The following is a 26,653-nucleotide window of genomic DNA, read 5'->3' as shown; positions in this document are numbered from 1 at the left end:
TTAAAGATCCCCAGGTGGTCGAAATTATTTCGGAGCCCTCCACTACGGCACCTCTTTCTTCATTTATTCTTTCACTCCCTCCTTTATCCCTTCCCTTACGGCGCTGATCAGGGGTCCATATGAGACAGATACTGCGCCATTTCCTTTCCCCAAAAAACCAATTATTATTATTATTCTATCAAGCCAAACCGCAGCGTCCCGGCGTGCGTTCGTGCGAAGACAGGACGCATGTCGGACATGTTTTTTTTTACTTTTTGTTGTTTTAGGCGCGCCAATAGCACGCGAGCATGATCACGTGACACTCGCCCACGTGTTAAGCCAGTCCGGGAAGAGAGCAGAGAGCGAGAAGACGCAACTGTAGTTGACTGGTGTAGAAGCCGGCTGTTCGTCAGCTGAGGTCGGACACACAAAGCTAAGTGAGTATTGTTATTTGCTGCTTCGCAATATTTTCCCGTGCTTTTATTTCACATCTCTCTGAACGAGATTTTTAAGTTCGTGGTGTGTTGAGGAATTTGGCAACCAGTTTTTTTTCCCCCTAATGATTTGAGTTCGAGATCTGTCGTTAGGCCTAACGGCGCGTTTCTCGAGAGATGTACAAAGTATCATGCTCCTTCGCGATTTGGATCTCGATTTTTTCTCAGTCGCTATGTATTGCCTCGGTATTCGCCTCTAATTATTGCGGAAATGCATTTTGCAGTTTCATAATCTTTCCCAAGAGTCAGAATTTTTGTTGATCTTGATGGAGAATGCTTTCAGACCTGCTAAGACTGAGCGTTCGAAGAGTGCACGGAGGCCAAAGGCTGCTTTGGGCTTGTTTGCTTAAGCTTCGCATCTCTTCTCTGCGTTATTGAGTTATTTTTAAACCTCACTGTATGCTTATTGTCGCGATGCAGTAACCGAGACGTTCATCATGCCGCTTACGTATATTGGCTTTCTGGGTCTCAGCTGAGAGAAGTTACAAGGACGGACGCTTGTCATAAAAAAAGGTCAGTGCGGGCAGTTCATAAAAAAATATTAGTAGTGGTGCGGAAACCTAAGCTGTGCAAGTTTAAGCTGAATTATGTGAGCATTGTGCTTAGAGTTACGTGGTCTTCAGACTAGCGTTCGAGTGACGCGCCGGCATTCTCCGGCGTTGAGAAAAGAAAAGCCGTGAACAGCTGTGAATAAAAACGCGCTGGTTGCTGCCGTTTGGCAAAAATTGCGATTTTCATTTTGGAATACGTTGCTTAATTTCGTGCCCATTTCGGACGACGAGCTCCTCCGACTGCCACGAGTGAAGGGAATTGCGAGTCAGTTTAGCGTTTCCAGAAATTTAAAAGGTTTTCGTCACTTTTTTGCTATGTGTGATCTTGGTTGTTTCATGGCCGAAAGCTTCGTTGTGCGTTGCCTAAACCCCTGGATCCAGATGCCGTTTGGTGTTGTTGCGTTCGAGTGCTGCGCGCGCTATATCCCCTTCGAACGCTGCATGCCCATGGCTGGTTGTGCCGTTCTGTTCGGAGTTTAACGCGATGGCTTTAAGGAGCTCTTTCGCAGATAAGTCGGCGTTGTGGGCCAATGCGTTGTTACCCGAAACACGATAATCTCCAAATAAAAATTTCTGAGGGCACTTATATCTGCTTGCGCGCAGATAACGCTAATGCATGCAACTTTCCAGAACGCGGGTGTTTTTCCACGACGGCAGTGGCCGTTGTATATTTTTAAAAAATTCTGTTATTTTCTGTTTGTCATTTCAATTTGTTTTTTATTTCTTTCTCATTACCTATGTTTGTCAATTTCCTTGTATTTCTTATTGTTTTTATTGTGATTAATTTTTAAGGTTTTCACTTTTTATTCGGTTCTTGTATGCTGACGTCATTAGTTCGATTGACAGCTATAGTGTGACACGTTTCTGCGAACATCCCCGCTGTCGAGTCATTGGCCTGTAAAGGCTTTCGCCATAAAAAATCGCTTAGACACTGGGAATGGAACCAAGGTCTCTCAGATTGCGATGTGAGTACGCGCAAACGCGTCAAGAAGGCTCGTTGGTTCGAACTGAATAGAAGGTGGACTTAGTGAATGCGTTGTGGTCTCTGACTTCGTGAAGTGTCTTTGTGTACTGATGCGCTCATGAATAATTATGAGTGTGCAAATTTTGAAATGTGACCCCATAAAAATCGCGTTCTGCTTTATAATGCATTTTAATTTACTGTCGTGATCTGTTTGAACGCAGCGCAATCTATGTTATAGAGATGAAGTAAATGCGAATAGCTTGCACTAAGGCACGACAGGTGGTATAATGACCGTGTTCGGTTTGGATTGATATAGTTGGGCGTTCGAAAGCGATTCGGGCTATGAGAGGCGCCGTAGTAGAAGGCTTCGGTAATTTCGCCGATCTGGAGTTAATAACGTGGACTGACATCGCATAGGGGTTGTGGATTTCAATTTAGGGAACCAGCAAACGAAATCACTGGACGTCCACTGGTCCGAACGCTCAGCCCGGTGATAACATGACGGTTCCGCCCCTGCGCGCGGCAGCGTGGGTGCAACACATCGCGACCTCTTCGGGCTTTGCAGACGGACAGGCAGCGGTGGCCGGACCTGCGTGCGTCCTGTTTTGTGCGGGTGCCAACCATTGCGATGTCGTGGTGCTCGCACTGCCCGAGCGCATGTGATGTAGATCGCGCCCGTGTGCTCTTGTGTTCAACGAATGCGACGCCAGAGAGGAGGCAGACCTCCATTACATCATTTGTCTTTCACTGCAAACTTCCTCCTTTCCCTGACGGCGTGGTTGAGGTGTCCACTGATATGTGAGGCAGTTACTGCGTCTTTCATTTCCTCTAAAATCGCAACGGAGACGCACAACGGCCAATTCAGGCAGCAGCTTCTCCGCAACTTTTTGGCGACCTCTTTCGGCGGCGGATGGGCTTTCTTCAGAGGCCTGCTGGGGACTCCAGGCCATTTGTTTCATGGGCACAGCGTTGCGCCGAACGGGCGAAGGCGTTCCGTGGACACCCTGGCAGCTCTGCGACACACTGTCTGTCTCCGCTCGTAAAGGCGAAGCTTAAGCGTCCTCCAATTTATTTGTGCCGCCTTGTTAAATTTGTTTGGTCAATGCTTTTATCTTGTATGCTGCGTTAACTTAATTTCTCTACCTCGTTAAAACAGACGAGGTCGGTCCTCTGTCGCTGGCGTTCTTTCGCTCGAAGACGGCTCTCCTGCCGAGTTACTCGCTACTCCGTTACGCGGTCACGTGGTCACCGACTGCATGCACACAGAGCCTTGCTGTTCGTGCAGCTTTGTCGACAGACGCTGCAACGCGCTTGAAACGCGTCTTGGACGCTGTACGTAGTTGCGAGCTACCTGCAGCGCTCGTGGATCCCGGGCGTGTTTCATGTGAGGCGAAAAGCAATATCTGCACAGCAACGCCCTCGCGTACTTGAGCTATCGGTGCGCTGTTCAGAGCCACATCTCTTGGTGGAAATGAGGAGGAGCCGTCGAACTAGACACGCGTAAATGCGCAGTCTGCTCCATCCCGTCGTAATTAATTGGCAGGAAGGATATCCACCGAAACGATCAGCCTCGCAGTGCATTTCAGTGATTGCCTGGATACCTATATGTTATGGCTGGTGGAACAAGAATCATTAGTATATATAGAGCGACGGCCGACTGTCAGATCCCTGATGCGTAGCGTTCCAGTAGTACCAAGCCGTTTTGGATCTTAGTGTGTGACTTAGCTGTTGAGGTATACACGTTAGGGAAGGAATTAAACGCCCCAGCCAATGCCTTGGTTGCGTTGTACCTCTACCCAAACTATCCGGAACGCAACGTCGCAGGTAGTGCCTAAATAATATTATTTTCAATTCAAAATCAGCTAAGGCGCACACGGAAAGCAATATTTCGGTCGGGCCTTATAGCGAAGGACACCCAGGTAGCGCTCTTGAGTCGTGAATCTCACCATTTGAAGCACGATGCCACGTGAGTAAGCTTCGTTGCTGTTGTCTGCACTGTGTACTGTCTCATTGCATCGAACGGAATATCTTGCCTTTTGAGGTGAAAGTTGCTTTGGTTTGGTTTGATTTATGGGCTTTAATGGCCCAAAGCGACTCCGGCTATTAGGAACGCTGTAGTGGAGGGCTCCGTAAATTTCGACACCTGGGGTTCTTTAACGTGCAATGACATCGCACAGTACACGGACCTCTAGAGTTTCGCCTCCATGAAAATTCGACCACCGTGGCTGGGATCGAACCGGCGTCATTCGCGTCATTAGCCGAGTGCCATAACCACAGAGACACCTCAGCGGCTGAGGTGCAGGTTGTGTTATCCCTTGAAGGAAAAAAAAAAAAACGCGTGTTCTGAACGTCAGCGCTCGGGTACGGGTGCCATGCAGTTGCCTCCCCATATTTGCTCCTTTTGTCCTGCTTGCATTTTAAGAGTGACGATCATGTCTTTGTTCGTCGCCGCAGGGCTTCTGCTGCGCCCCATTGCCGCTATTCGAGTCAACGAGGCGAGCACATAGACCTAAGCCGTCTCACCCTTGACGTGTCTTGTCTTCAACACCACCGCGACGAGTGGGCACCGCTGTAGCTCAGCGGCTCGTTGTAGAGCCAGATGGACAAAAACAGCGGCGGTCAAGCACCTCCGCCCCTCGGTCGCGCTCGCGGCCGTTCGCGCGGCAGGGCACGGGCCGTGGTCGTATTGCCCGGAGCACAGGCGGCACCTACGGTGCCTCAATTTCCTGCTGCCATGGCACCACCAGCGGCTTTTCCAAGGACGCCTGGTGTTTTGAGGCCTGCGACGGTGTCCTTGCCGTCGATGCCCGCCGTTGACAGCGTGGCGGGCCTGTCGTTCTCCATCGACAGCATGGCCATCGGCGACGGGGCACACCTCCACCAGATGGCGGCGATGGCCCCTTCAGCTGTGGTGCCTCAGGTGAGTTATCTCTTGTTTACAGCGACAGCTCTTGAACAGCTGTTGGCTATGTTTTAGGCCTAGGTCTATGGGGTTTAATGTCCCAGACCAACTGAGGCTATGAGCGCAGTGAAGGGCTCTGGAAAGTTTGGCCACCTTGGGTTGTTTAACGTGCACTGACATCGGACAGTACACGGGCCGCTAGAATTTCGCCTCCATGCAAATTCGAGAACGCCGGACTTGATCCAACCCGCGTCTTTCGGGTCAGCAGCCGAGCTCCAAAACCACTGAGCAACCGCGGCGGCACCCTTGGGTTTTGCGTCGTATTAGTAGTAATTCGCAACTGAAAAATGGCTGCCACGGAAACCGTCCGAAGAGTTGCTACCGTAGACAGGGGAGGGTGAACGCGGAATGTGCAAAGAATGGAGAGAGCGGAAGAATATGCAATCGGAGGCATTTCAATTTTATAACAACACCTGTTAAAGGCCTGTTACCTGGGATTCGCGTCGTAGTGCTACTCGAGAACTTAAAAGCGTTGCTCTGTAATTATATGCATATGCATGCGCTCTCAGATTCTTTAATTCTATATAATGAAATGAAGATAGCCCCTCAGGTGGCCCTCAATCTGGCATTTCACAGTGGTGACACCGAAGACAACTTGCCGAAGTTCGCCCGTATACATTAAACGTCTTAGCGCATTAATCTAATGACGAGAAGCTGCTTCAACGCGAAACGGAGCTTTTCTACGCTAAGATGGTGCCGTGGAGCGCAGGCTTCGACGTTGCCGTCAGTTTTCGCGGGAAAAATGAGGAGACTTCGATACTGTTCATAGTATCACCACATTACCTGCGGTCCCAGCATGGCCAGAAATCTACCTACCTGTGACCGTGCAGGGGGTACGCAGGGCCTCACTGAGGTAGCCGTATAGGTCCGCCGGGATTGTGCGCTTTTGAAGGCAACGGATAGCATATCCATGTTTCCCGTGTATACTGTGTATACTGATGCGGGGGTAACTGAGTGAAGGAGCTGATGGTGTGCACAGCTGGAATAGTTTCCAGGGTGGAAGCATTAGGAGATTGACCGTATGGGCTGGAGGTGTATGTGTGAGACGAGAGCGTGTGGGGCTGTACACATCACGTACGTTGCAGCGCCCAGTCCGTGTGAATATGAGACCACCGCGTCATTGTAGGCCACCGTCCGGTTGCGGCACGGAGTTGTGTGATGTGTCGCGTCTACAAGCCGCCTTCATCTAGCCTTGGTGTCATGCTATGGGGGAGGGGCCAAAGACTAGGTTTGATGAGACGGGGGTATTGATAACGTGAAGAGGGAGATCGATTGGGGAAAGGCTGAAATGATGAAGTAACCAGGGGTCTCTTGGAAGGCGCCGGATAATCATGCAATCTGTCGGTTCCGGTGAACGCCAGGAAGGCAGGTAAGAGGTAGGAAGAGACCGGTGTCATGCAATCTGATGTTGACTGGGGAGGTAGAGAGAAGCTTCGTGTAAATTGTTTAGGCAGAAGCGAGCCGTGTGAGTTGTTGCTGGGTAAGGAAGATCTAATTCACTGATAGCATGAAGATAGCTAAAGTCATAGTTATACATAAAGGAGGCCGGCCTGATTACATAAACAATTGCCGCCCTATATTAGTCTTGCCTGTGTCCTCTAAAATTATAGATCGTCTGCTGAAAATGCGGGAGACGAGACAATTGATGATTGACGACCTTGAGAATATCCGCGACCATTGATTTCATGCAGGTTATGCCTTCCGTTATGCAGGCGATATGTTGTTCGCATGATGCCAAACACTCCTTAAAGGCGGCACATTGCTGTTCGAGCCAAGTACTTGATGAAGGGTGGTTGGATGAAGTTAGCTTGTGTGGTACAAGGCCAGGGAGAGGGCCAGGATGGTGCCTGGCTGAGGATAATACCTGGCTGAGCAGGTTTGACTTGGGCAGCCCGCAGTAGAACAAGGTGAGCTTTCCAATCAATGAATGTCGGATTGGATGCTGATACCTCAGCTGCTGTCCGCTTGTTCCGTGGCGCAGGTGTCCGGTGTGATCGGGAAGGGGGTTGCGTTGAGGTAATTTGCACTGGAAATCATTCTAGTCTGGCCCAAGTTGCCGTATGAGGCCGGACGAGTGTCGGTGCTCCTTTCGATCTGTGTCCAGGGGCGGATGGGGTAGGCGATCATTTGGAGGTGTGGTCCGACCGGAGTGCTATGGAGGGGGTTAGGATGAGTTTGTGGGTTTTTGCACGTCAGAATAGGTGTCACTTGCAAGGATACGGTCCAGCGTTCAACGAAGATGAATTCGATGAAAATAGGCCGTCTGTATGCAAACTCGGTCTCTTCGCTGTCGCACATTAAAGCTGCGATCTGGGCGAGTTGGTATTGATTCATATTTGAACAGCGCAATAAAACAACGGGACACAACGAAGAAAGGACACCACAAGCGCTGTCGCACAAAGCACCTTGTACTGAAAGGGCGTGGTCCCCTCCGCAGTGGTAGCACCACAGGGTGCAGGAATGCGGCTCTTCTTCATGAAGGGTGGCTGCACAAGTGCAGCAGCGCCAGAAAGTTGTTCTGAGCTTTTTAATATGCGATGCCCACACGGATAGAACTTTTCGTGTTTTAGAGCCTTAGTTCGATGTGGTTGGCAGCCATATTGCTCAAACCTATTTGCAACAGTCAAAAAGAGCAGGAGTTTTTACATCAGCGCGTATCTGATGTAACGGTTGTACGGGTTGTTGCAGTATTCAAGATCATCTCTTTGATCAACTCAAGAGGAGTATGAGTTAAGGCGTAAGCCTATCCTCGCTCATGAGTGCCGTGGACGCATGTTGTGGACGGAAATTTTTAGCACCCACTCTCAATCATAAGTTGTGTAGTAAAGAAATGTAAAAAAAGCTAAGCAACAGTTCACAAGCAAATAACGTATATGCAATGAAATAAAATTAGAACAAAAACAAAAAACGGTAAAATAAAAACTGAAATAAAAATAAAAATTAGAAATTACAAAAATGAAATAGTAAAAGTTAACAAAAATCACGACGAATAACAAAACAGTGAAAAATAGAGGGAAAGCTGTTTTTGAGTAAAGGAAATGAAGTAACAGTCTCACATACCTCAGCGGACACAGGAATGGGCATCGTAAGGGAAGTGTGGTAGAGGGAGTGATAGAAGAAACCAATTAAGAGGTGCCATGTGGTGAGAAGTGTGGTAGAGGGAGTGATAGAAGAAACCAAGTAAGAGGTGCCATGTGGTGATCTCCGGAATACTTTCTACCACGTGGGGATCTTCAACGAGCACCGACATTTCACAGCACACGAACGCCTTTTGCGTTACACTTTCAACGAAACGCGACCGCCCAGGTCGGATCGAACCCGGGAACTTCGGCTCAATAATCGCGCGTCCTAACCACTCAGCCAACGCGGCGGGTGAAAAATGGAGGGAAAAAACATAGGACAGAAAAGGCTTTCGTAATTGCGCTCTTAAGCAGACTTAGTGCCTTCGTGAAATTTTAAGTATATGCGTAGAGTGAGCTGTGGCGTTGTGTGCAAAGCTTTCTCTCTCCCTCTCTTCATGTCTGCTTGCAGCAGTTACAGTTCGCACCGGCCGTCACACCTGGCGTCAGTGGCGACGGCGACCGCCTAGAGACCCGGCGTCGCCGCGACAAGTTCGCCGTCATCGAGACGCGGCCTGCGCACATCAACAACAAGAGAGGCACTTCGGGCAGCCCCATCAAGGTTGTGGCCAACTACTTCCGGCTCATCTCCATGCCCCAGTGCTGCATACACCAGTACCACGTGGAGTTCACGCCGACGGTTGAGTCTAGTCGCATGCGGCGTGCCCTGCTCGTGGACTACATGGACATGTTCGACAAGTGCCTCGTGTTCGATGGCATGTCTGACTTGAAGTCGCCGAAGCGGCTGAACCAGGACATCACCGAGGTGTTCCCGCAGCGGCGCACCGACGGCATGATCATCTGCGTCCGCTTCAAGTGGGTCCAGGAACTGGCCCCGTTCAACCCGGAGCTGCTGCGCCTCTTCAACACGCAGATGCGCCGCAACCTGGAGCGCCTGGACTTTGTGCAGATCAACCGGTACTTCTTCGACAAGCGAGCCGTGGCGAGCATTCCGCAGCACGCACTCGAGCTGTGGCAGGGGCTTGTCACGGCCATTGGTCAGCACGATGCGGGCGTCCTGTTGGTGACGGACACGCTGCACAAGGTGCTGCGTCGCGACAGCGTCTTCGACCTCATGTCTCAGATCCAGCATGTCCCGAACTACAAGGACGAGTGCGTGAAACGGGTGGCCGGCTGCATTGTCATGACGCCCTACAACAACAAGACCTACAGGGTGGATGACATTGACTGGAACAAAAACCCGGCCTGCACCTTTGAAACCAAGGAGGGGTCCAAGACGTACGCCGACTACTACCGGGTACGTGTTGTTACTAGTGACATGTTATTGGTTCTGTGCAAAGTGGTGAATTAACTGGTGGTGTCGTCACCATCACATCAGAAACTTCTTCCAATATATTATGCCAGGAGGGTCCATTCTGAAGTGGTACCCGAATTTTTCCAAGTTTGTTTCTCTATCTGGCTCAGCCGCCTCTCACTGAATCACGTTTTCCTTCCATTGATGCCGTCTTTCTGTGACAAACCACTAGCTATCTGGCATACAGCCCATTTTGTTTCTTCAAAAATTTATCCATGTGTTGCAAAGCCCAGTGTAGGTGACAGTGCATATGCTTAGCAGTATAGCTGCAGGTACGACCGACCCCGTCCGCCTTTGGGCGATGCCATGTGCAGGACCAGTACGAGAGGCGCATCCGCGACATGCACCAGCCGCTGCTGGTGGTCCGTCCCAAGGAAAAGGACCTGCGCGCCGGTCGCACGCAGAACATCTACCTGGTGCCGGAGCTATGTGTCCTGACGGGACTCACTGACGAGGTGGGCAGTCGGTTTGAATGTAGTGCTGTTTGACCTTTTCTACAGCGGCCGCTGTTTATAATGGGTCTAACTCCTGTGTTCGCGACTTGGCCGTAGACGTGCGCACAACCGGCGGGGGGGTGTGGGGGTTACGGAGGAGGCGGGGAGGGATCAGGCCATTGATGCGCCGCTCGGCGAGCGTGAATACCTGAATACTTGCAAATACAACGCAGTGTGGTGGGAGAGTATGAGGTGCAGCGGCACGACGCAAAAGGGCTGTCCAGTGACGGCGCGGTGCGGAAAGTTGAAAGTGTGCTATGTTGAACAGCGTAACAGTTGCAACGGCGTTCTCTTTTAATGCGCGGCATACCGAAACGTTTGTCAGTTCGTCATGTGACAAACCTCATGGCACTTCTAATCTGCCAGCCATAGTGCTAGGAACTCTAGACCAACAATGCCTATACGGCTATTCGACACGTATACGGCTGTTTGTCTCTTTTTTTTTTTGTCAGCGTCAGCTGTTTAAGTGGCAGATGATACAGATGTAGTTTGGTCATAAAGCCCTGCATTCTATCGCGTGATCTACAACAGCGTCAGCCTTAGGAGCTTAATTCAATTCACTTGTTACCTGCTTGCCACAGTTGACAGGTTGCAGAGTGGAAAGAGGGAAATCCAGCTTTTCGCATAAGTGGAGAGGGGGAGGGCAAGTACGAGAGGAATGGCAGAGAAGGTGGGAGGTGATAGATCGCTAGATCAGGTTTCGCTTATTCTTATCACCACGGCTGCAGTCGGATGCACCTCAAGAACGAAGCGGCTTCTCCCCATCAAAGGGCTTCCTACTAACAAACGGCGTCGCCGATTCTCATGACAATGGAGTGAGCGGCGCCACAGTGCAGTGAGGAGACTATCCCTTTTTCATCTGCGACTCCTTGCATTGTCACGCAAACAAGGTTGTGAGAACCACCAGCCAACGCCAGTGGTCGCAAGGGGGTCCTGGGACGGGGAAAACCGCTTTTTTCTTGTCTTATATTTGACTATAGGCTACCACTTATGATTGACAAAGTAGATTCCAGAGTCAAATGCAGAGCTAAACGAAAGGAATGACAGCTTTCGCTGATAAAGTGGTTAGGCTGTCAGCTCTGCTTAGTCAGCTTATATAGAATAAGCGCCACCTGTTTCTTACAGGATAAGAGGCAGGAGAGCGCTCACGACAACGGGAACATGGCTGTCGCAGTGCATTATTACCATCTGCCACTGCGTCATTCGCGCCGTCGTCTATCGAATGCGCCGGTCTGCTGTGCTGAAGTACTAGTCGTCCTGTTTAGAGTAGAGTACGTCTGCTGTGAATGCTATGCTACACCACCCTCCGCGGTGGCCCTATGGTAAGAGCGCTCGGCTACTGAGCCTTAAGACCTGGGCTCATGGCTGCGCGCTTCGATGGGGGCGGAACGCCGAAGGTGCCCAGGTACTGTGCGATGTGAGCGGACGTTAAAGAATCCCAAGTGGTCGACATTAATGCGGAGCTTAAACTCCCTCAATTTACAATTGATATTTTACTTCGTGGTGTGGACACTTGAGGCTGTATTCCGAAGGTGTCCACGGAATGGGCAGGTTCATCACTTCGGTCCACGCCGATCGATTCCAGCCCGAAACGCGGGCGTGACGGCTGCGTGGTGACACCTGACATGTTTTTCCGGTTTCGTCACATTACTATCATATTGCCCTTGTACTGCATCAGTAATAGGGTAATTGCATCAAGGGCGGAACACGCGGGCACTGTTAGAACCCCAGGTGATGTAAATTACTTCTGGCCCTCTAGACCGGCCTCCCTCATGGCTTGTGTTGCTGTGGGACGTTAAACCCCAAATACCATACTGTACTGTTTTAGTTCGAAAACACTATTATGATGGGTTATCCTGGAACAAGATCTTGCGCTGTTTGTGGCTTTGTGCCATCACTGCCGACGGTGCCGCCGTCGTTTACAAACCTAGCGCCACCGCTTAGCCAATATTCTCACCCACAACGCGTCGCCAGTGCGCTCCGCCGTCCCCGCTCACAGCGCGCGACAGCCATCAGGGTCGGAGTCACGTGAGCAACAGCTCATGCAGTGCCGTGTCTTTTCATGCGGTTGCATTTGAGTAGCTAGGATTTATGCAGTTCTGCTTTTCCACATTTATAGAATTTAGGCCAAAATTCTGTCATTTTTATTCGCGCATGACCACATAAATTCGTTATTCTGTTATATGGCTCGAGGCTGTACTAGCGCAGCTGCCAGGGCATTTCAATCGGCTATAAATTTCCCCACTAGATGCTGCCTGATTTCTCTGCTAGGCCTCGGCCGTTTTGGTTGAACAGGCGAAGCCCGTCTTAAGTTTCCTCGATGGCGTTTTGACAGAGGCAACAGTGTCTTTATCGGACAGCGCTATTCGGTCATTCCAGCTCCTATAGGTGGCGCGGCGGCAGTGCGACATAGCGGACGAGGCGGTGATGGCGCCGATGCCATAGCCTGCGTTTCTATAGAAGCAAAGCGGCTTCTTGACGTTGTAGCACCTTTGATGTGATTTTTAGAGTCTAGGTAAGCAGCAGTAAATGATTCTTGGTTATTAATAAGATCCTAAGGTTGAGTTTGGCTGCATAACAGGCTGAAATTAAATTTTTATCTCGCTAGTTCGCAAGTGCCACGCGCCAAAACCCCGTCGGCGTTGAAACTTGCGAACTCAGCATGGTGAAGTGCGACGAACACTTTAAAGTGTAATTTTTTGTGCGTTCACTTTCTTCTTCTTTTGGCACTCACCCGAAAGCGCAAATAAACTACTTTAATGACACAGGCAGTCTGACGCTATATTTCACGCCTACACGAGTGCGGCCCTTACTCGCGTAAATGCGGTATGTGTATTTATTGCGTGCTGAGCTTATAAGTGCACAACTAAAAAAAAAATCAGCAGTTAGTAACACTGGCCATGGTCCACAGCGTACAACACTTACCAATTACAGCTGTGATCAAAATCAACTTTTTAATGTTGGACTGCATCAAACAAGCCAGAAACGTCAAAATCCTTGAGCCTACAATTTCGACGCATGATTGACTGCTTGTTTGCATAAACAGAAATTTTTACCAGTGGTCGACATTTTCTCATGGAGGAATTCTTTTCGGTGGTCCTGAATGTGGGCGGAGCTTTGGTGCAGATTTAATTATATCCGATTATAGTCCATCTGCAGCGTACGTTGGTCACATATGCGGTAATAGAAGAGGCAATGTAGCTGTTGCTTGAAGCGGCAGCCAGGGGCCATTCGCGCTTTATAATACAGTCGAAATTAGAGCTCAAAATGTGTTTTTGACAAGCGGGGGAAAACGCTGTGATCGAGTGAGCAGACGACAGTTGACAAGAAGCGTTTGCAATTATTCATCCACTTTACGCATTATATCTGAAGAATGAAGGTACAATTGTGAAGTTCTTGCCACTCATATCACTCTTTAGCAATCACGTCGTGGCAAGAAAGCCGTGTTTAATCTAGACCAGAATGGACTGAAGCTTGATGAAAAATCTGTTTGCTGCAAACGTCTGCCTTAGAATATAACCAATATACTCCATATCAGCTAAGTGTTTAAGCTCTGCACTGCTTTCATGCAGCTGTAATAGGCTACGCTGGTAGCATGAAATATACTCCGTATCAGCTAAGTGTTTAAGCTCTGCACTGCTTTCATGCAGCTGTAATAGGCTACGCTGGTAGCATGAACAAAACTCCGGATAGGAATGCATTGATCACACGGTAACGTGCCGTCAACAGAGTATGTCGCTGATTAACAGATGGGTCATTGGGCTGAAACTCGTTTCCAACCTGCAGAATGAACTTAATCACTGCTTTTTGAACTCTTTACGTGTTCGCAGAAACAACATGTTTGCTATTTGGAATGTCTGCAGATCGTAGAATAACACAGTATGCTTTTTTGACGCGTATCTTTGGCTCCAAACCACTGCGATTGCACGCGCCGCGCAGAGCGATCACCAGCTCGCCGCTTCAGTAAGAGGCCGCGTGGCACCGCCCCCGTTGCTGGAACGACGCCTCAAATGGACTGTCTGTCTCTAAGCATGCAAAAGGCGACAGTTTCTAGAGTACCTTTCCGGTGTGAACTTTTACGAGCACTTCGGAGGCGTTATCTTCGGCGGTGGTAAGCATTCCGAGCTTCGCTCCCTTTCCTCCCACCCCGCGGGCGAAGGAGAGGTGCTTTGTTAGGTCACACAAGTGCTCGCTCTCCGAGCCTGTCAGCTGCTTCAAGCGTGCTACGTTGTATCCGTATCGACGTATTACCCGTGAAGCTTGCTTCCATTGGATGCGCGGCTTACTCGTGGGTGTGCTACGAGATATTCCTTCAGCATTTTTCGTGATTAGTACACGGTAACCGAAACGTTCGCGATAAGCCGCTACGCCTTAAGCAGGCAACAAGATATGAGGCTGAATGGAAGCGGAGGTGGGGGATTTCGTGCTGCAACTTCCTAAGCGCAAGTATTGCTCATGCGAGTACGCTCTGAGCTGGCTTAACAAGGTTTTACTGCATTACAAAACTGGTACTGCAAAATGCTTAGGACTTAGTATGTACTAAAAGCCTGAATTTAAAATTGAAAGGTTGGAAACCAGAAATGGGGGTTTGTGCATCTTCTTCATAAGGTTTTTGTTCGAATTGATTTGAAGGCGCTACAAACGTTTCTGGAGCAACGGGCTTGGGGACGGGAAGGCGTCAGCATCTTTTACCATTCCTTGTAGAACCATAAAGCGTGCCCAGTTTAAGCCATGCCCACATGAATGTATGCACTTTGTCGGAACTTGAAGATTGCGGACCCCGCGCTGTGTCGTGATCGCTAAGGGCACATGTGCTCCTACAAAGTCTAGTTTGCGCTAATTTTAAAACTGGTTTAGCATATAATGGGTATACGGGCCTTCTGGGACCCGACTGAAAATTTTTGGCGGACTCTGAACCATTGGAGCTATCCAGATAAGTGCCGCTGTCCGCCACCACCGTGGCTGAGTGGTTATGGTGCACGCCTGCTGACCTGAACGACACGGGCTCGATCCCTGCCGCAGCGGTCGCATTTCGATGGAGGCGAATTTGTGGAGGCCCGCGTACCGTGCATTGTCAGTGCAGGTTAAAGAAGTCCAGGTGGTTGAAATTATCCGAAGACCCTCCACTATGGCGTCCCTCCATAACCTGAGTTGCTTTGGGACGGCCATAGACCACAAACCACAGTTGCCGTCTAACAGGCCCTTAATTCCTTCGCAGATGCGAGCCAATGTGTCCGTGATGCGGGACCTGGCTCAGCACACCCGCGTGGAGCCTTCTAAACGGGTGCGGAACCTGCTCGAGTTCATGGATCGCATCAACAACAACGAGGCTATCCGCAACGATATGGACAGCTGGGGTCTAAGGTTCGACGACTCGCTCGTCAGAATCGATGCCCGCGTGCTGCCACCCGAGAAGGTGATGCAGGGGTGCAACACGTACCGGTACAGCGCAACCACAGCAGACTTCTCGCGCGAGACGCGCGACCGGCCGCTGCATGTGGCCGTCGCCGTCGAGTCGTGGATCGTCCTCTGCCACCGACGCGAGGAGGCCAATGTGACGGAGTTCACGCGCACCCTGATGTCCGTGTGCCCGCCCATGGGCGTCAAGATCAGGCAACCGCGTCTGGTGCTGCTGGATGACGACCGGCCGAGCGGCTTCGTGGAAGCCCTGCGCCAGCTTGCCAGAGGAGGCAATATTGAGCTGGCTTTGATAGTGCTTCCCAACAACCGCAAGGACCGCTATGACATCATCAAGAAGGAGGCCTGCGTCGACCTCGGCCTCCACACACAGGTTGGCCGACGCTATTGTTCTTTGTCGCCCGAAGCGGGTAGCGAAATCCAGTAAAAACTCTGGATTGAGTTTTCAAGACTTATCATGAGTCTGATTTTGTGATGCTGTAAGATTACCATTGTACAGGGGGCCTGCGGCTTTGTCAAGTGGTCTTCATGACAGCTTTTTCTGCCGACCTCCGGCATCCTGTATATTGTATTTGATGCCAACAAGCATTATTATTATCATTATTATAGAGCGCCGAGCCCAGCCTCTTTGAAACACAATTAGAATCAGTTGAAATGAGTGTTCCCTTTGCCATTTGTGTGCAAAATACGGAGATGGTGTGCTGTGCTGTGGTGTGGTGTGCTTTTCAGGACACATAGTTTAGAATTACCTAATTTCAATTGTTCTTCGGTTGGTTTCATTTGTATAAATGGAGGCTCCAATTAGTCATAACTGGCGAGAACGCTGTGCACAAAGAGAATAATCCCTTCATTTGACATGCTGAGCACCGAGAAATTCTCTGGCCAGGAGCATGACTGTCTAGTTGGTCGTGCTGTAATCTATATTACTGTCAAGATTAGCTGTTTCCTCTTTTCCCTACGCTGTAAACACTTACGCCAAGAGCGATGTGAGGGCTGTCTAGGTGTGAAAGTTGGTCGATGTGTATGTAAATGTTAACGTTGCAAGGAGCTGTAGGGTAAGATGAGGCAAGTAGACTGGTACAGATGGGGCAAGTAGACTGAAGAAAGCAAAGCCATGGCTAATGCAGTACAGTGCATAATGGTGACGATGGCCCTCATTGTTTTTGCTACACTTTCCAGGTGATCCTCGCGCGCACCGTCGGCAACCGCAAGAACATCCGCTCGGTGGCCACCAAGGTGGCGGTGCAGCTGAACTGCAAGCTGGGCGGTGAGGCCTGGTGCCTGGAGATCCCTCTGGTCAGCACCATGGTGATCGGCTACGACACCTACCGCGACTCGAGCTCACCCCATCGCTCGGCGGGCGCCTTCGTGGCCAGCATAAACAAGAGCCTGACACGGTGGTACTCACGCGTCTCCTTCCACGACACCCACGAGGGGCTGGGCCACTCGCTTGCCTCGCTGCTGCTTGACGCGCTGCGCAAGTACTCGCAGTGCAATGACGGCGCTTCACCCGACCGCATCATCTTCTTCCGCGACGGGGTGTCCGACGGACAGATCCCCCAGGTGAGCATTTCTTATGGTACTGTTTACCTGCAGTTTTAACGCGACAGCGTCAGAGGCGTTGTTACCCAGAACACCAGGCATTGGACTTGTGAGCGAAAAATTTCTCCGCCAACGCTGCCCCAGTGTACGACTTCAGAGTGTTAGCTACGGGAGCTCCGTATTACATCGGTGTGCTCAGCAAACGTGAACAAGAGTAAATATGAATGTTTGCGAATGTTTCCTTTCCGGAAACATCCCTTCTAAGACACAAGCAGCGCCATCTACCTCATGGATTTTGCACTACTTTTGATATTTACAGCCAGCTTCGCTATATCCGGTATATTTCTTCGTTATGTCAGATAATTAATGTTTTAAACGTGTGCAACACAACAGGACGAATCGTGTGACACCAACCGGAATCCCCTCCGACAGGCGGTTCGGCCGCAATGGCCGCCTGAACATCCTTGGAATGTACGGTTTAGGATGGGAAGATCATCGGTGCGAATCTCGCACATGTTTTGGGCTTCATCTCAATTAGCAGTTTTATCCTCCACAACACGTCGTCATTTGGCACCACTTTGAACATTCTCCATCAAGCTGGTGTCCCCTAGAATTTATACAAATGATGCCGCTATACTAGCACATATATAACGAGTCGAAAGTATGGGTATCTACCTATTCAGGCGCTGTGCAACCACTTTTGCTGTAAGTAGCGAAGTCACGTGGTAATTTGACCTTCATTGCATACGGACGCGTCCTTGACAAACGTAAGTAAAGTCACGAGCATGACTATGGCAGGTGGTGCCCACAAAGCAACCCAGGAGGCAGGTGGGCCATCTAGGTCACGTGGCCTTGCGGCGGCGTCGCAACCTGCCTAGCGGATAGGTAGCAAGCTGCCCACCATCGCAGATGGCAGTTAATGATTGGTCGCTCAAAAAGAGAAACCTGGGGCGCAGAAGGGCACAGGCATGTTTCTCATTGCTTAACCGCTGCACCACCGTGCCAGGAGAGGTATGAGGAGTCCCATGGTTCTATGAATGTAGAGAACGACCTTCTGCATATATGGGAATCAACCTTTTATGCTGCCGCATCATATCGTTAAAGCGGAGCTTAAATACTCTCTCCAAAATGTGTACTGTGACCATTGAACTGTATTGTTATTTATTGGCTTTACAAATGCTGATTCTTTCTAATTTTTGCCCATCCTTCCTGGACCATTTGAGATCTGCAGTATCATGTAAATAAAGTCAAATAATGTAGGCGCATGTGGAGTGTAATGAAGGTTCGTAGTGCAGGCATTTTGCGCTGTGTCTGTAGTGGTGGCAAACATCCGAGATTTCCAGAGCCCTTCAGTACGGCGTCCCTCATAGCCTAACTCGCTTTGTTACGTTAAACCCATATAATCCATGAACCATGAACATCCAAATACAAGCGAATCAGGTTTACAGGGAAGCTGCTTAGCTAAATTGTAATCGCTTGCTACATAACTATTGTGGTTATTCGGATAGTCTCAATGAGAGATACGTAGCTGGCCGATGCTAATGCCATCCCCTCAAAACATTTCAATAGTTTCTCTCGACTTTCAGGAAAAATACATCGAGAGTCTATTACTGTCAGCAGGAGTTCTTGGCAGGGTATGTCAGTTATTAAGTGTTTCCAACATTTACTGGTCGAGAAGCACACCCACCTTCTCTTTGCGGCTCTTAGAAAATCGAATTTTGAAGGCGTGACTATGGCCTGGCATATGGCACCGTATGGCCTCGAAAACTAGGCGGCTTGGACGGTGCAGGCATCCCATCTTCTTCTCTCCCGCCTGGGCCAGCCATTGAAGGTCGCAGAAAGAATTTGTCTAACCATCTTTCTAGAAAATAACATGATTGACCTGTCTGGTGGCGTTCGTCACCACTGGTAATAAATACATGGGCGCGAGGATTCATTGCATCTCGGCAAGCATTTCGCGGGTTGCTAAAATGTCCTGGCGAGACAGACTTCGTCATTTTGGCCCTGTCAAACTGCACGTTATTGATAAATGTTTGCTGTAGCGTGTTTCGTAGCTGGGAAGAAAAAACATTTTAGAGCAATCAGTTGGATTGATGCAGAGGAAATATAACAGCATTCTTCTTTGCCTCACCAGTCTATTTCAGTTTTCATTTTATTGTAATTATATTTCTATTCCAATTCTGAGTCCATTGTCTTCCACTACCCAGTCTACTCCAGTTGTTTTCTATGCAAAATCTGAGATTGCGGCAAGTCCTCATACCACTACCGGCGCAGTGCGGGAGTGGTTATGCGATATCCCTTACAAAAATGGTCTATAGATAGTCTATAAACTTATTATAGAGACTACTGTTTCCTAAAGATGTATATTTTTGTCAATTCATAGTCTATAGACTGTCTACGGAAAAAAGTCAACTAAAATTGTATGGCCATAAACATATATAATGTGTATAGACTGCCTATAGGATTATTATTGCCTACAGATGTTTCTGTAGCATTTGTCCACAAAGAGTCTACAGACATTATAGACAGAAGTCTATAAACAGGCTATAGCATTTGTCCATAAACAGCCTATAGACATTATAGACATTAGTCTATGGCAGTCTATTGACTATCTAAAGGAAATTTTTGTAAGGAATACCTCTGCACAGGAAGGTGGCCGTTTCGAACAGAGCCACCGGTGGGCCTTTGAGAACCATGTTGTTCTTCCCGAGCTGTGCGAGAAGTAATGGATCCAGGAAGCTTCAATTTCACACGCATCGTTCTTTGGGAGGCTATATATTCTGAGCGGGGGTCTGCTCCTCATCCATCGACCCACGTCTTGCTCCTTTCCCCTGCAGGAGGACAGTTGACAGGTGGAGGGTGGAGAGAGGGAAGTCCCTTTCAGGTGGATGCTTCACGTAGACACTGCTGGCGAGTTTTTCGCCTTCATGGTCCACTTAATGCTATCACATTAAATGAATTGGAGAGGACACTAAAGCTTCGCTTTAACGGTGTAACACGATAGCGGAGGGAGTTAGGCTTTCCATTCTAAGGAGTCCATTCATTAACTCTTCATCGCCTAACCCACACCAATGAATCGTCTATCACTAGAACCGCAAATTAGCATGAGAGGATTTTTTACGCAGCCCAGATTATAAAACGCCGGTTGGAATTCCTGCCACGAGCTAGTCTAACATTATGCTGCGCGAAACGCTGAATCATAAGAGACAATCCGGAACGTTCTGCGGAAAACGCTTGGCATGGTAAGATTTGTTTTACGCAGCCCCCATTATTTCCGACACGATGGGCTGAATGCGACGACGGCTTTTCGACCGAACGGCATATATACTCAATTGCCTAAAAACTTTTGGCACTGAGCGTACCAAACCTGCATGAAAGCTGCGCGAGATATGGTGTAGTAAAGGGCACGGGGATAATTTAGACCACCGGTGGCTAATTAATATTTACAAGCTGTTCTTTGACTTGCATTTACATTGCAGACTACGCGGGTATTTTTACATTTCGTATCTGCTTGAGATGATGCGGCCTCCGTGTTGGAAGTGTGATCCGGCAGGAAACTGCAGTAGTGGACCACGCTTAACTTTTTGCCGAGGCGTTGTAGTGATTACAGAAAGCTTTTATTCCACAGTAAACTTAAATTTTCTTCCAAGAACGGTAACTTTTTGTAGCAAGGCAGGCTGAATTTCGGACTAGTAGAATAGGATTAGGAATCAAGAGGCTGGAGCTCTGAGCATCTGCCATGTACGTACGCACTGATTTGATTCGCGGGAGTTCAGAATAGCATGACAAAATGTGCGGATATTGGAAACTTTGCAGATGGCACCTGCGTGGGCGGTCGATTTTCCGTGAGGATGTCATCATGGCTACAAAGTATGTGACAGGCATGCACGCCTTGCTCGGGACCAGGCTCGCGGCAATGCAGTGCGGTAATCGAAAGGTTTAGCATAATGTTTTTTTGGTGGTTTTCACATGAGATGACGGGGGCTGTATGATGATGTGCAACATGTAAATTGGATGTTCGAAGCCCGAGCAAGTGGCGATAATCAGGTTAGACTTGCGCACATGCTTCCACTACGTTCCATCAATGTACACCAACACGGCTGCCACTGGGGCTTGGGTGAAAGCTCCTGGTGCAGTCCCGTTACCATACGCCACTACCTGGAGCCCTAGGTAGCGCGTGCACAGCTGGCCCCGGATCGGCTTTATTTTAATAATACGTAAGCATTGCATGGCATTTTATGCGGTTTCATGTCATTAGGAGCTTGTCATCACGATAACGTTCGAACGAATTGAGTTATAAGGAAAACAATGTTTGCATTAGATTCAGCATCAAAAAATCTCGAAGGAGGAATCATGAGGTGCTAGTTGGGTAGTAATTAATCAGAGCCAAAAATGTCCCAAAAGTGGGCGGGGCCAAACACAAATGGCGCACAAATTTAAAACACAGGAAATTGGTGGAGCTGAAGCTTGGTGCCAAATCTGAAAAACCGGAAGTGTATACGGAGCGAACCGTGGCGCCAAATTTAAAAACGAAGCATGGCGCCAACTTTTTTAACTCAAAATGGGCAATAATGGCACTTTATTTAGGCAAAGAGGGGCAAAGAGGCATCAATGCTTTCGCATTCCTCCAGTGCGGGGGTCGCAGTGATCTCATAGGTTTTTTTTTATTTAACTGTTATAAATTGATTTTACAATTCTCCGTTTTCAGTCCTGTACTTTTAACCTTATGTCACCTCCCTGCTTTTGAGCCACCAATCGTCCAATGACTTTTTGGTAACTTCTAATGGCCTCTGTTAAAAACGAAGCGTGGCGCCAACTTTTTTAACTCGAAATGGGCAATAATGGCACTTTATTTAGGCAAAGAGGGGCAAGGAGGCGTCAATGCTTTCGCATTCCTCCAGTGCGGGGGTCGCAGTGATCTCATAGGATTTTTTTATTTAACTGTTATAAATTGGTTTTGCAATTCTCCGTTTTCAGTCCTGTACATTTAACCTTATGTCTCCTCCCTGCTTTTGAGCCACCAATCGTCCAATGACTTTTCGGTAACTTCCAATGGCCTCTGCTGTCAGCAGAAGTGCACTGGCAGGTGATGCAGGTGGCGGCAGCGGGCGCGACTGAAGCATGTCTCGTGTGTTCGCGGCGCAGGTGAAGGAGTGGGAGATCAATCAGATTGTGGCCTCGCTGCAAGCGCTCTTCCCGGGCGTGCAGCACAAGCTGGCCTTCGTGGTGGTCACCAAGCACATCTCCACGCGCTTCTTCCTGTCCAACCGTGAGCGCATGACCAACCCGCCGCCGGGCACCGTGGTCGACAGCGATGTGACGCGCCCCGAGCGGTACGACTTCTTCCTGGTGTCGCAGAGCGTGCGCCAGGGCACCGTGGCCCCGACCCTTTACAACGTCATCTACGACACGACGGGCCTCAAGCCGGACCACATGCAGCGCCTGGCCTATAAACTGACCCACCTCTACTTCAACTGGCCGGGCACCGTCCGCGTGCCGGCCCCGTGCCAGTACGCCCACAAGCTGGCCTTCCTTGCCGGCCAGTCACTGCACACGGAGCACAACCCGTGCCTCTCCTCAACCCTCTTTTACCTTTAAACTCTGGCGTTCGGGGTTTGCTGACGTTCGCTGGTGTGAGGAAGGTGGGAAGGGAGGTTTGCGCACTCTGCCTCCTCCTGCACACCTGCACACAGCATCTAAGGAGCACGGAAAGAGGCTAAGCAGGTGTGTGTGATCGACCACCGCATGTTCCCATGGCAGTTCATGAACGAAGCGCCGGCGTCTAATAGAAGCAGGGATGGGTTAAGCCTTACCATGGCTCTGTAGTAAGGGTTGCTTTTTCAGGTGAGAACACTGGCGATGTGAAGGGCGTGTCTGATTGTTTGTGGAAAGGTTCATGCCTGAGGCCTTCGCTGCAGGAGCTGCTGCGTGGCAGTAAGTCATTGATTCAAAGTTTATCTGTACTAGATGGCACATTTTTTTCCGCTTTACCTTAGGAGAGCAATGAATTCGATATGTCTTGTGCAATTTGATTCTTGATGGATGCTTGACGCTTGACTTTTTTGGCGTTTTCTTTCTTGATATCTTTTTGTTTGTGCCCATGGGCAGATTTTGTAAAATTAACGGATACTGGTTCAAGAATTGCGGGTGTCATTATTCCGTGATTTTGTTGAACTAAATAACATGTACTGCCCATGAATACAGCCATCAAGTTTTCAGAGCAGGCATTTTTGTATTGTTATTGGAGAATTTCTGGTTGTTCGAGAGCATTAATCTGTTTATGAATTTATGAAACTGTGCAATAAATTTATGCTATTCCTTATCAAGTTATCTATTTTTTCAAATGTCCCAAGTGTTTGCCAGATTGTTATAGCGAATTTTTTCAGACTTTAACCAGGAGAGTGGGTGAATGAATGATTTATGATGTACATTTATAATTGAAAAATGCAAGCAGACATCTTATTTTTTTCATTAGCCATGTAGGCATGTCGTCATCAGACGTGTAGTCATGGTATGTTTTCTGTATCGTATTTCAGTGAAGTATGTTGACTTGGTTTTCTTTATTTAGGCAGTGAAGCATATATCTTGATTCAGCCACTTGTGGCCAGTGGCTCATTTTCTTCGCATGATTATATTGAATGAATTGTAATGAGTTAGCATGACACATATGTGTTGTTGCAGTAAACAATATAAACAAGTTAGGAATGCCTGGATGTAATACAGGTAGAGCAGTGTTGTCTAACCTGTTGCAGCCAAGAATATATTGAACCAATTGGTGTTCTTCCAATTGCTTCACAGAAACAATTGGTGTTGCGCAATTTGTGTGGATGCTAACACGATTTTCACATACGTGGGGCTTGAGAAGCACTCATGATTATTTTTTATTTTTGTTTTCTCTGCCTGAAAATGATTTTTAAGCGTCTCATGCATTTATTGATGTGCGCAATTATGTTTCATCTTGATTTATTCGTAACAATTTCAAAAAATGTGTTCTTGTGATGCGGCAGTTAGTCAGTGCAGCATCTCACTCCTGTACTTTTCTCTAAAAATATTCGACTTTTTTCAAGATTCATCTTGGAACCTCTGTGAGGTGTTATGGTGACTGAAAGCCCTCTGTTTTTTTTTCTCTGGAAATGATGAGTAAGGCACTCTTCCTAAAATAGAATTGCTTTATTTTTTTCCATTTAGTTAGTTAAACATTTTTTATGCCACAAAAAATTGGGGAACACTTTTGTTTCTACCAATGCTTTACTTTCTAATTTCTTGCCTTTCTTTTTCCTTCATTGTGTGCCTTTTTTTGTCAGTAGTTGGTTTGCTTTCCAAAGTTGTCGTAGGAACTTTTTTGTTTGTTTTTACATGTTGGTTTGCTTTGAATTTGTACTGAAACTTTTTGTGCGTAAATGTTGTCATATGGTTTGCTTTCAAAAGTTGTTGAAGCAATTTTTTTGGTCAGTTGTCTTTACATCTTGGTTTGCTTTAAATTTGTATTGGAACTTTTTTTTTGTAAATGTTGTCACAAAAACTTCACTGAGAATTTGGTCGGAAAAGTTGTGCCGTTACCATTTGGTAAATAAAGCCCCCTGAAGCCTGCGAGGTTCCTTCATGAGAAGTTGATGACAAACCCCATTCCTCTGCTTGCTGCTTTGCTGGGTCTCATAGTTGAAGAGACCATTTGGAACACTGATGCGCTCAAGAGGGGTTAACTTCTTGTGTGAGAGTAAATAGGCAGAGGGCAGGGGAAGCTAGGTCTTCAAAACGGAAGAATGGTGCTACACCAAGCAGTCTAAGGATCTGAAATTGAAGTTTTTTCTATGTAGCATCTGGGCATGGAATTATTATCCGGCATAGACGTATGTTGTCTTTAGATATTTTGATTTGAATTGCGACTGCAGTCATTTTTATGAATAACAGTGCTACTGGTCTGGCTAGGATAGTTGTGCAATTTCAGCATGGTATGCTCTGGAAAGGCCCCGAATGCTTCCAGGTTTCTACATGTCGAATGTAATGACATTTCCCCGATCTCTTAGCTTAACGTCTTAGTTTACGAGATGGGTTTCAACGCTCATGCCTCAAAAGGGCTAAGTATGTCAGGAGGAGCAGGCAGATGGCAATGGAAGCTCTGCTATGCAACGTAGGGATCTTCAAATCCTTGGCTTAGGGGCCTTTTCTAAGCATAAAGTATTAAAATTAGAAGCTAAGCAATGAATCTCAGTCGCATGCTCGTATGCATTGTATGCGAACTAAAATTGTCAAAGTATAAAGGACTTAGAAATGCTAATATTTGAAAAGAAGGGTGTTAACTGGAATTGGGATATGCCAAAAGTGTAGTTATGTGATTCATACAAGGTGTGCATTATTTCATTGAAGGATGTATAGCGTAATTTTTCATATTCTTTCCGATGTTTCAACAAGCTTGGCAGTTACCGAGTGTGTTATATCGGGTGCAGCGTGTAGCTTTGGAGGTTACTTCTGGTGATTTGGACAAAGTTTCTTTTGGATGTAATTTGCAGTGTGTTCAATAAAATTCATACCAAGTTTTCCGCTTGAACACTTGGCTTCATTGAAGCAGCATTGACATGGGACAAGTACTCTGGCTTCCTGGCTGCTGTCTATGCAAACATTAATTGGCTGGGTTCTTCGCTTCGTGTTGTGTAGTGTTACGGTATTGCATGATACTTGTAGTTTTCATTTGTTCGTACCAAAATTTGGAACACCAATAAAGATGCATGACCGCTTGTGTTAGCTGCCCTGCGTATTTTTCATGCCGGGTCGGTATTCTAGGTCAGATATCTCATTCTAGATGGAGGCGAAACGCAAAAGACTCCCATGCGTTAAAGATCACCAGGTGGTCGATATTATTCAGGAGACCTTCCCTACCGCACCTCTTTCTTCTGTCCCTTCCTCCTTTATCCCTTCCCTTATGGTGGGGTTCGTGTGCCCATGTGATAGGTGAGACAGTTACTGCGTCATTTCCTTTCCTCAAAAACAAATTTTCATTTTTGATACCTAAATCCAACTTCACATAGAGCGATTGTCAATGCCGTACAGTGTATATGAGCCATTTTGCGACACCAATTCGCGTCGCTGTCGTCGCAGACCGACTGCGACTGGCTTTCAAGAATTTTGGCGCATCACCGCACTGTCGGTGCGATCATTCTGAATACCCCAGTCGTCAGTTTGGGTGCCTTGAGGCACCCTACGGCCAGCTTGGTTCCGACGGTGTGCCGCCTGGCAGGAAACGAAGCAGTGGAAGCCGGATTTTTGTGAAATAAAAGTGCGTGATAGCTGAATTTAAACAATCCTGCAAATTTAGACAACAAATTACTGGTAGTTTGGTGGTTTAGTATTGCTAAGTACGAAACATTGTGGGAAAGCATGGGTCTTTGCAGGTAGGCCCCACCGTCACTTACCTGAAAGCACGATCGAGGTCTATGGAGCCAGTTATGTGCATCTTGAGCTTTTTCACCATCGTGCCAATTTGCCATTATAAAATGCCACGTTTATGCAGCAATGTCGACGCCAACGCGCATGCTCTATGTGCCGTGTTACTGCTACAACACTGTCCACGCCAATGCATGCCACACACATCTGTCACTACCGCAATATTAGGTTGACAATAGTATTGACGAATAGTATGATGTGCAATGCTCAGTGCGAGTGTGTGCTGCAACGCTCTCTCTGCGTGTGCGCGTGCGTGCGTGCGTGCATGTGCATGTGCATGGCAGTAGCGTGTGTTTACAAAAAATACACCCAAAATGTTCACAAATGAAACTGATCTATACTATTTCCATAGCATACACACAGCATTTAGCATA

The 26,653-nt window shown here is 48.1% G+C and overlaps 1 protein-coding gene across 1 annotated transcript; it reads left to right on the top strand.

The window, feature by feature from the left end:
- The first annotated feature begins 276 nt into the window (after window positions 1-276).
- Window positions 277-25,100, top strand: LOC144110182 (piwi-like protein 1). The gene is made up of 7 exons (XM_077643016.1): window positions 277-416; window positions 4,443-4,908; window positions 8,482-9,327; window positions 9,699-9,839; window positions 15,097-15,669; window positions 16,476-16,859; window positions 21,984-25,100. Exons 2-7 carry the CDS (start codon window positions 4,588-4,590, stop codon window positions 22,434-22,436), a joined length of 2,718 nt encoding a protein of 905 aa, XP_077499142.1. The 5' UTR covers window positions 277-416; window positions 4,443-4,587; the 3' UTR covers window positions 22,437-25,100.
- The last annotated feature ends 1,553 nt before the right edge of the window (window positions 25,101-26,653 follow it).

This window comes from Amblyomma americanum, chromosome 11, assembly GCF_052857255.1.
Source record: "Amblyomma americanum isolate KBUSLIRL-KWMA chromosome 11, ASM5285725v1, whole genome shotgun sequence".
Taxonomy (NCBI): domain Eukaryota; kingdom Metazoa; phylum Arthropoda; class Arachnida; order Ixodida; family Ixodidae; genus Amblyomma; species Amblyomma americanum.
The sequence above is the reverse complement of the archived record's forward strand: the minus strand, read 5'-3'. Positions and strand labels throughout refer to the sequence as shown.